This window comes from Pagrus pagrus (genome assembly GCF_965226575.1).
Source record: "Pagrus pagrus genome assembly, chromosome: 13".
Lineage (NCBI taxonomy): Eukaryota > Metazoa > Chordata > Actinopteri > Spariformes > Sparidae > Pagrus > Pagrus pagrus.
Window position 1 is genome coordinate 31,143,414 of NC_140197.1, and position 10,992 is coordinate 31,154,405.

Sequence of the window (10,992 nt, forward strand, 5' to 3'; positions counted from 1 at the left end):
CTGACTCTGGACTGGACTGGACCACGGTCTGATTCTGACTCTGGACTGGACTGACTCTGGACCAGACTCTGACTCTGGACTGGACTGGACCGTGGTCTGATTCTGACTCTGGACTGGACTGACTCTGGACCTGACTCTGACTCTGGACTGGACCAGACTCTGACTGTGGACTGGACTGGACCGTGGTCTGATTCTGACTCTGGACTGGACTGTCTCTGGACCGGACTCTGACTCTGGACCAGACTCTGACTCTGGACTGGACCGGACTCTGACTCTGGACTGGACTGGACCACGGTCTGATTCTGACTCTGGACTGGACTGACTCTGGACCAGACTCTGACTCTGGACTGGACTGGACCGTGGTCTGATTCTGACTCTGGACTGGACTGACTCTGGACCTGACTCTGACTCTGGACTGGACCAGACTCTGACTGTGGACTGGACTGGACCGTGGTCTGATTCTGACTCTGGACTGGACTGTCTCTGGACCGGACTCTGACTCTGGACCAGACTCTGACTCTGGACTGGACCGGACTCTGACTCTGGACTGGACTGGACCATGGTCTGATTCTGACTCTGGACTGGACTGACTCTGGACCAGACTCTGACTCTGGACTGGACTGGACCGTGGTCTGATTCTGACTCTGGACTGGACTGACTCTGGACCAGACTCTGACTCTGGACCGGACTCTGACTCTGGACTGGACTGGACCGTGGTCTGATTCTGACTCTGGACTGGACTGACTCTGGACCGGACTCTGACTCTGGACTGGACACTGAATCTTAAAGCCTACATTGACTTTAATGTTTTTGTACTCTTTGGATCATATTTCTTTATCTGTTTATTTGTTTGTTTGTTTGTTTGTTTGTTTACCGTTTTCTTCAGATGAGATGAATTAAAACATAAAATGATTTAATATTTAATTCATCTTCAGGTAGAAGTGACGTCACATGACCCCTCTCAGCTTCATACATCTCCTCTGTCTGTGTCTTTGTATGTGTCTTCATCTGCTCTTTGATCCTGTGTATTTGTACACAGCTGTAGTATTCTGTTGTACTTATACTTCATGTATTTCAAGTGACTGTACATCAGGACACAAACACTCAGAGGCTCTTTGGACTCTCATTTTATTTCTTGTTGAACATCAGATTCAGATCAGCGTCACTGAGCGGTGATGATGATGAAGGTGATGAAGATGCTGGTGATGAGTGGCTGGCGCCCTCTGCAGCAGCTCAGCGGTAGGAGCGACCAGAGATGGCTGCGGCGGAGGAGGAGGAGGAGCTGGAGGAGGACACCACCTTCCCATCAACCACCTCCTCCACGACTGTCACAACACGCTTGGTCGTAGTGGACGTGGAAGAGGAGGAGGAGCTGAGGGAGCTGACGCTGTCGACCAATCAGAGAACAGACGAGTCAGAAGGACAGTCGAGGACTTCCTGCTTTATTTATTTACATTTTGACTTTCATACTAACTGATTACTCATTACCTACCTGATTACTGAGTATCTGATTACTACAGTTATTATTTGCACACTTCTTTTGTTTCCTTTGTAGCCCCGCCCCCCTCAGGTGTGATCCTGTCTCACCTGGTGCTCGACTCTCCGTCCAGCAGCCTCCTGTACTCAGCGATCTCCATCTCCAGTCTGGTCTTGATGTCCAGCAGCATCTGGTACTCCTGTCCCTGTCTCTCCAGGTCGGCCCTCAGCTGCACCAGCTGCTCCTCCAGCGACGTCACCTGAAGGACGAGAAGAACAAACTCTTCATCGAGTGTCTGAGGAGAAACGCGAATCAGCTCGGCGCCACGATTCACGTCGTGCTTTCTGTCTCACCTGCATCTGGTATCCGGACAGCTGCATGGCGTAGCGGCTCTGTGTCTCGGCCAGACTTCCCTCCAGAGACGCTTTCTGCACAGAGAAGCAGGAACGTAAACATCAAGTATTTTACACCGATGTGAGTCGTGTCACTTCCTGTCTGACGCTCACCAGGCCGAGCAGCGACTGCAGCTCGATCTCCAGAGACTGCAGCGTCCGTTTGACCTCCGTGACCTCTGACCTGGACGTCTGCAGCGTCTGAGTCTGAGTGACCACCTCTTTGTTCAGAGTCTCCGTCTGCACAACACACACACACACACACACACACACACAGAGGTCCAGTCAACACATGCACGTAACTTACAGGTAATCTCTGCGTCCACAGGAAGTGATGTCACGGCGTTACCTTGGACGTGAACCAGGCCTGCAGCTCTTTCTGGTTCTTGGCGGCGATGCCCTCGTAGTACTCTCTGATCTCCGCCATGACCCTGGAGAGGTCCTCTCCTGGAGCGGCGTCCACCTCCACGTGCACCTGGCCGCTCATCTGAGCGCGCATCGCCAGCAGCTCCTGCAGGAAACACGAGACCAGAGTGAGTGTTCACACTAACAGGCCCCTCAGAAACAGCTGGTCGTTCTCAGGTTCCACAGATTAAACTCGAGGTTTGTTTTCCACGCTGAGGCCGAGCTGACGTTTCTCCTCTTATTAGATTACTTCTAATCAGGATTACTTCCTGTCTGCGAGGCCACGTTAGTGCTGCTACGATAAATAACATCCTGACCTCCGTCTGCTGTCTGTCAGTATCAGAGCTGCAGAGATTCATTGATCAAACTGATTAATCGATTCTCAACATATTTGCTGATTAATATCATAGTTGACAACTAATTGATTAATACAGAAGATGATTTTCTCAGAATTGTGAAAAAAAGTCAGAACTCAAATCGTTCCTCGTCTGTAACTTGACAACTATGAAATCGATCAACTACTATTTTGATAATTGATAATTGATCAGTTTGTTCAGTTCATCGATTCTAAAGAAAAAACATCAAAATTCTGATTTCAGCTTCTTAAACGTGAATATTTTCTAGTATTTTGTCTAAACTTGATGTTATTGGATCATTGATCATTGAATCAATACACCTCGCGTAATGAAATCTACATGAAGAGATAATCAGTGAGGTGATTATCAGCAATTAATCTGAAATTAATTGATTTGCTGCTTTTCGGTCGAAAAACATTTTAATTTGAACATTTATATTGATAATAAAGAGATGAAGCTGTTTACACTAAACAAGTAAAGAGAGCAGGTGTGTGTGTGTGTGTGTGATGAGCAGCTCAGCCTCTAGAGGTCAGTAGTGAGTCTGTCTCACCTCCTCGTGGTTCCTCTTCAGGTAGATCAGCTCCTCCTTCAGACCCTCGATCTGCATCGTCAGGTCTCCCTTCGCCATGTTCAGCTCATCCAGGACCCTCTTCAGCCCGGCGATGTCGGCCTCCACCGACTGACGCATGGCCAGCTCGTTCTCGTACCTGGAAGAGGAGGAGGAGGAAGAGGAGGAGGAGGAGGAGGAGGAGGAGGAGGAGGAGGAAGAGGAGGAGGAGGAGGAGGAGGAGGAGGAGGAGGAGGAGGAAGAGGAGGAGGAGGAGGAGGAGGGTGAGTGACAGCGGTGTGTGACCATCACAGACTCTGTTCTGAGTCTATTATTAATATAAATATAAAAACTAACTCACACTGTCACCACCTGCACGTATACTGAGTATTTACCTACTGACACTACTACCTGATTATTGTAGTACAACTACCACACACACACACACACACACACACACACACACACACACACACACACTCTCTGCTCCAGTGTGAACAACTCTTTCATTCAAACCTCCTGATCACAGTCTGATCAGGTCTACAGGTACTACAGATACTACAGATACTACAGATACTACAGGTACTACAGATACTACAGGTACTACAGATACTACAGATACTACAGTTACTACAGATACTACAGATACTACAGTTACTCCAGATACTACAGATACTACAGTTACTCCAGATACTACAGATACTACAGTTACTACAGATACTACAGATACTACAGGTACTACAGATACTACAGGTACTACAGATACTACAGATACTACAGTTACTACAGATACTACAGATACTACAGTTACTCCAGATACTACAGATACTACAGTTACTACAGATACTACAGATACTACAGTTACTACAGGTACTACAGGTACTACAGATACTACAGTTACTCCAGATACTACAGATACTACAGTTACTACAGGTACTACAGGTACTACAGATACTACAGTTACTCCAGATACTACAGATACTACAGTTACTCCAGATACTACAGATACTACAGATACTACAGTTACTCCAGATACTACAGATACTACAGTTACTACAGGTACTACAGGTACTACAGATACTACAGTTACTCCAGATACTACAGATACTACAGTTACTCCAGATACTACAGATACTACAGATACTACAGTTACTCCAGATACTACAGATACTACAGTTACTACAGATACTACAGATACTACAGTTACTCCAGATACTCCAGTTACTCCAGATACTACAGATACTACAGATACTACAGCAGTAAGTCATTTGGACTCACTTGGTCCTGAAGTCGTCTGCGGCCAGGCGGGCGTTGTCGATGCTCAGATGGACGGATCCGTTCAGCCTGATGGCGGCCTGAATCTGGAGAGAACAAACAGAACATCATCAGAACCAGAACCAGAGGATGGAGTCAGCTGTGAGGATGAAGATGAGGTCTACCTTGCCGGTGATGTCAGCGATGGTGACGAAGAAGGCGCTGTAGTCCCTGGTGGCGGGGCCGACCTTGCTCTCCACAAACTGCCTGATCTTCAGCTCCAGCTCGGCGTTGGCCTTCTCCAGGGAGCGGACCTTGGCCAGGTAGGTGGCCAGACGGTCGTTCAGGTTCTGCATGGTGAACTTCTCGTTGCCGATGACGCTGTCTTGCATGCCGGAGACGCTGTAGCTCATGGAGGCTGAGTATCCTCCACCGTAGCCACCACCACCACCCATGGAGGCAGAGGAGATGCGGCTTCCAAAACCACCTGCTCCTCCGTACACACTGCCGGACTTCCTGGACATCCGGGAAGCCCCACCGGCGCCGATCAGGGAGCCACCGGAGCCCCCCATGGAGGTCCTCACTGACCTGGAGGAAGTCTGAGACACGAAGCTGGTCATGATGGATGCTGTCTTCTGCTGTGGCTGGAGACGACACAGAGAGGAGAGGAGAGTGACGAGACTCGGTATCTCCTCCTATTTAACCTCCTGCAGAGCTGTCAATCACTCAGCAAATACCACGGCAGCAGGTGAGGCAGGGAGCCAGGTATGTGTAGTGGAGGCCGGTCCTGGGTGTGTCGGGGATGGTCAGGGAAAAATGTAACCTTAAAACCTGCTCACCTGCCTGACAATGCTGGTGTTTGTTTATCAGTGCCAAGGCGTGAGGTCTCCACATCCTGCAGGCTCGTACGACCTTTGGATTGTAATTAGTGAGACGTGTTGAAACGAAGCTGCCGAAAGTTCAGTCGATCAAACGCTCATGTAGAGAAGGTTACAGTAAGTGGTGAGGGCTTCTGAGGAATGAGTGTGGGAGGTAATTATACAGTGAGAGGAAGACAAACTGACACCGAGCACCACTTCAGCTTAATAACAGCCTGTAAAATGACATCGTCTGCAATGTAGTGAAACAAAGTCTAGTTCAGAGTTTCTGTCACACAAATAAACTGTGTGATATTAATGTTGTTTGCAACAAGAATCAATGTTGGGATGAGAACATGAAGTCCTGCAGGGAGACGAAGAGGAGAAGGTCTGAACGTGTTTGTAACTAAAGTGGGCCTGTAAAGACGGACTAGTGAGGAGATGAGTCTCCGTGTTCGCTGTGAGGACGTTTAATGTCCCCGACAACCTCTGTAGCCTCATTCAGACACTTGTTAGCAACCGCTAACCGTTTTTAACACATGAAGAGCTTTATAATTAAACTGTTGACATTTAATGATGTGTTTTATGTTGGAGAACGTGCAGAACGTTAAATACATATCACAACCCCCCATGACGAGCTCCAGGCTTTGAGGCCAGTTTTCATAGTGGTCAAACTGTGTAATTACATCGTCAGGTGATGCAACGCCGCCGAAAAACACTTTTCCTCATAAGCAAAAAACAACAAGAAAAGCTCTGTGATGAGCTTCTTATAACCCTGTTACAGTAATGTGCTACAGCGCTGTACAGAAACATCCTGACAGAGCTGACCTTCAAACAGAGACTTCAAAATGGAGGAAGGTTTGTAGTTTATAAACTGTCACCATCCTGACTCCGTTAACGGTTCACTGTGACTGAGCTCATCAAAGAGCTAATAACAAAGTCAAACAGAGGATAAATGTTTCTGAGCATCACAACTTGACTTGTTTCTCTTTCGCTGTCAGAATTTGATCCATTCGGTCCAAAAACAATTACAAAGTCTAGAAGAGCCGCACGATTGATTCACGATCCGAGTTCAAGTTAGCCGGAAGCTAAAGAGGAAGTTAGCCGGCTCAGAGGCTACGGGCCCCACAACACACAAGAGTATTTTCATAGCTGAGAAGTTTTTTTGGCTTCATGCTCGACTGAACATCTTTCATGTGAGTGTCGGACTGAACGAGGCTCTGAACGTCTGAGCGATGTGCGAACGCCACATGGTTCAAGTTGTGAACTGTATCATAGTGTCACAGCAGTGAGACGTCTTCTAAAGGCTCATTAATGCTCAACGTTAGAGACAGATGTGGACGGACTTCATTTCATCTGTATGTCTGCACGTTTTCTAAAGGCTTACAGACCAAACGAACCGAGCAGAACCTCCGAGGCAAACAGTCAGTACAGAACAGCTGGGAGGAGACTGGACCAGAATTAAACCTGAGATGGACGGCGGCGAAAGGAAATGTGGAGGTCCGTGCGAGACCAACTTGACTCTGAGCGGCGCCCTCTGGTGGTTGTATTGTTTAACATCCATTACAACATGATGGACACGTGTTAAGTATTTTATTGTTTAAAACAGCCGTAAAGGAGCCTTCAGTGCAGAACCGACGTCTGAACTCTGGAATAAAGTTTGCAGCTGTCAAGTAGATTTTTTTCGATGTAAGAAACATTATTAACTGTGTGTGATTTGTTGTCTTCAGGGCTTCTCCTCTATTTAAATAAAGGAAAGTTAATCTTCCCACAGAGACTTTCACATCGTCACAGCTCAATATTTAACCTTTAAAGTCTTGTTGAAACACGTCCGGCTGCTGTTTGCCTCTGGCTGCTCTGTTTAACCTTTCCTTTCATCAGGACGTCTCCAAAGACACATTATCTATGAAACAGGAGCCAAAAAACACCCTGAAACCAAAATGTCACATCAAGTTTTGATGTTTGGTTGAACTCCAGCAGCTCCTGCAGCTCGGGACCACAAGACCACAAGACCACAGGACCACAAGACCACAAGACCACAGGACCACAAGACCACAAGACCACAGGACCACGTGACCACAGGACCACAAGACCACAAGACCACAGGACCACAGGACCACGTGACCACAAGACCACAAGACCACAGGACCATGTGACCACAGGACCACAGGACCACAAGACCACAGGACCACAGTGTGTGGATCCTTTTCAATCTCAGTTATTATTTCCACTCGTGTCTTGATTTTAATCTCTTAATCCCAGTTGAGTCTCAGGTGGTTTAACTGGGATTCTGTTCTGGGATCTGAGAAGGGCAAGACCTTTAAAAGTTAAACTGCTGATGTTGGTATTTCTGCATTGAACCATCTTCATGTGTCTCGACTTGTTGGTGAAAACTGAGTGTAACTGATACTGATACTGAACACCGGGTCCATCACCCAACGTTCAACCATCGTGGTCCCTCAGCATGGACCACGATGGTTTTTCTTTTCATGCCAGTAAAAGGCGCGAACGTTTGGGTTGAGGAAAGAAGACTTGAGATAGAAAAGTTATATTTTTTTGCATCATAATGTTTCTTGGTTTCTTACATAAACACTTTAAACCTTGAACATCCAGCCAAGTATCCTAAGAGTTTTACATATTAATTAATTCATTAATGTTGAACGACACTGCATCGCTGTGATTCACATGATTCTCCTTTTTTAACGTTGTTATGAGTCATAAACACGATCTTTACCAGAATACTGTCACCATTTGCAGATATTGTAGAAACTGATCATTTATAATGTTTGACACAGATTATTTTCTGTAATAATCCAAAATCCAGTTCAATAATCCCACAGAGGAACCAGAGTGATGCTAACTTCAGTTAGCTCCAGAAATGTCCTCCCACGTTTGGATCAAAGCCGAGCCGAGGTGAGAAAAACCTGCAGAGTCAGTCGACCCTGTAAATGCAGAGTGCACACAAAAGCCTGATCTTCGTGGGTTTATGTGGGACCAGTAGAAAAGGGATGTAAGAGATAGATGCATCTGAAGTAGCTCAGTGCTAAATGTAAAGTTCATAAACCGTAATTATAATAAAACAGGTGCGTTGACCCACAAGCTCAAACAGAACCAGCTGCTCTGCTCTGATGCTTCTGGTTTCATGAGTACCTTTATTTTTTCCCATGAAGCTCAGTGTCAGGTCGACTCTGAACGAGTCGGTCCTCACCTGAACTCTGCACACTTTCACACAGTCAGCACTGTTTAATCTTTTATCTGTATCACAGATTTGTGTTGGTTCAGTGTAAGTATTTAAACCTGGTCCATCTGTTCATTCCTCTCCACTCCAACCCTCTTTATGACCCACCTCTCCTCATTCCAGCCTTTGTGAAGAACCACACACCCTGTTCATGGCGTCCCATCTTTCATCAGCGAGCTTCACCACCCTGATGCAACACTGCAAACAATCCTCATCTCACATACTAGAGAGAGGTAAATAAAGAATAATAGTAAAACTGCTGGCAACGCTTGGTTTGCAACTGTCACTGAATCTTTTATGTGAACAAACCTGTTTCTACACCCTGCAGCTCACCTCTTACCCCTCACAGTTTGCTGCCAATGTAATGCTTGACTTTCTCTGTGTCGTGACATAATGACAGCAGTGTTACTGAGAGCCAAGTCATCACTCACCTGAACATCAGTCCGCAGTAATCCACCTGTGCAGGCCCAGCCTGTCTTTTTGCAAACGTACCCAGGTCGCCTCAGCTCAGCTCACCTGCCGCAGCACTGACTTATCAGGTTCATCAGCAGCGTCAGAAGAACAGAGAGTAAAGTTTCATCTGGAGATCAAATAACTAAAAGTCAGAACAGGTTGATGGATCGTCTCAGTTTATTAAAGTTGACTCGCTCGCATGCATCGTTTCTACATAACCAGTCACGTAACCAGAGAACTGGATGCATGCAAACTTATTGTTGAAGGAAATGAAGCAGTGTAACTTTAAACTTGCTTCCAAACTGTTTTGTGTGCACAATTTTTCAGAACACAAAGTTTACTGGACTGGTTCACAGTGTAGTGTAGGAGTTACACAGCGTTGTGTAGGACTTACACAGCGTTGTGTAGGAGTTACACAGCGTAGTGTAGGAGTTACACGGCGTAGTGTAGGAGTTACACAGAGTTGTGTAGGAGTTACACAGAGTTGTGTAGGAGTTACACAGCGTTGTGTAGGAGTTACACGGCGTAGTGTAGGAGTTACACAGCGTAGTGTAGGAGTTACACAGCGTAGTGTAGGAGTTACACTGCGTTGTGTAGGAGTTACACAGCGTAGTGTAGGAGTTACACGGCGTAGTGTAGGAGTTACACAGCGTTGTGTAGGAGTTACACTGCGTTGTGTAAGACTTACACAGCATAGTGTAGGAGTTACACAGCGTAGTGTAGGAGTTACACGGCGTAGTGTAGGAGTTACACAGCGTAGTGTAGGAGTTACACAGCGTTGTGTAGGAGTTACACAGCGTTGAGTTACAGGACTCGTGTTCGATGTGGCCAAAGGTTAAAGAAGCTGCTCACATAATAACAAAGACTGGCAGGAGAAGCTAATGCTAAATGCTGGAGCTAGCATTAGTTTCAGGGACTGTTCCTGTCTCTGACTGTGACAACACATTTCTCACTGGTCACACAAATAGTAAATTCCACCATCAGTTAGCTCAAGCTGCTAACGTTTAGCTTCTCAGACTGTGTACATCAGTTTACTGTCAGGCTAATCGAGCCACCACAGATTAATTCCTGACTACTGTTTACTCTCTGTTAACCATATGTACTCGTAGATTGCACTGTTGCAGCTGCTGTTTGTTGGAGCGATGCGTCAATGCGGCGGCCATATTGGTGCAGTGAACCCAAGACTCCTCATGCATGTGAGTCTCCTGATGCACAACATGTGTCTGCAGATAAAATGATCATAACTCACTGAGTCTTTGGAGGAGTTTGGTTTGTTACCATCACATGATTTCTGTCAGCTTGTAAAATGGCTGCCATGATCTGATGTTGTTCATGATTTGAAAGATAACTGGAGGCTTAAAGGTCCTGTGTGTCATTATGTTTTCATTAGTATATAATCACATTAAACTGAGGGTGGATGTGATGGTTACCTTAGATTGAACCTGTTATATCAGCAGAGGGGGTCACCATACGTTGAGTAAATGAGAGTTTCATTGACTTTCTATCATTTCATCTCTTTTTTGTGATCAATTTTTTTATATTGTAAACCAAGTAAGGTCTGGATGTTGAAATGTGAAATGGAAGCAGGGAGGGGAGATTAGGCCATGACTGACATACTATCAATAAAGGATGCCCATAACCAGATATTTTTAATGTGAGAGCCATGCATGCCAGCTACAGATTTCTCTAATTTCGCTACGTCTATTGTCGTATTAATCCAGTGTGGTAGCACAGGTCGTGGGGAGGTTTCCATCTCTGAGCAATACGTTTTTCGGCTGCAGTGAGGCCTAGCAGAGCCAGCACTGGTGCATTAAAGAAAGGTCTAGGCCAGTAAAATCATTCAGCAGGAGAACTGTTGGGGAGCAGGGGATGGTACGCTCCAGTACTATGGACATCTTGCTGGACACCATAGTCCAAAAGTCTCTCACCCCAGGGCTTTCCCAGACCATATGGACAAACGTCCCTGTAGCTCCTGCAGAACATAACTAGCAGTTATGTGGGTTGATTTTCATG

At 46.2% G+C, this 10,992-nt stretch overlaps 1 protein-coding gene across 1 annotated transcript; it reads right to left on the reverse strand.

The window, feature by feature from the left end:
* Nucleotides 1-1,111: 1,111 nt before the first annotated feature.
* On the reverse strand, nucleotides 1,112-5,089 carry LOC311268740 (keratin, type I cytoskeletal 13-like). Its single transcript, XM_084372541.1, has 8 exons — nucleotides 4,617-5,089; nucleotides 4,456-4,538; nucleotides 3,181-3,337; nucleotides 2,219-2,380; nucleotides 1,984-2,109; nucleotides 1,831-1,905; nucleotides 1,588-1,736; nucleotides 1,112-1,387 (listed from the first exon to the last, which is right to left on the reverse strand). The coding sequence occupies exons 1-8, from the start codon at nucleotides 5,049-5,051 to the stop codon at nucleotides 1,234-1,236; spliced, it is 1,341 nt and encodes a 446-aa protein (XP_084228667.1). The 5' UTR covers nucleotides 5,052-5,089; the 3' UTR covers nucleotides 1,112-1,233.
* Nucleotides 5,090-10,992: the final 5,903 nt, after the last annotated feature.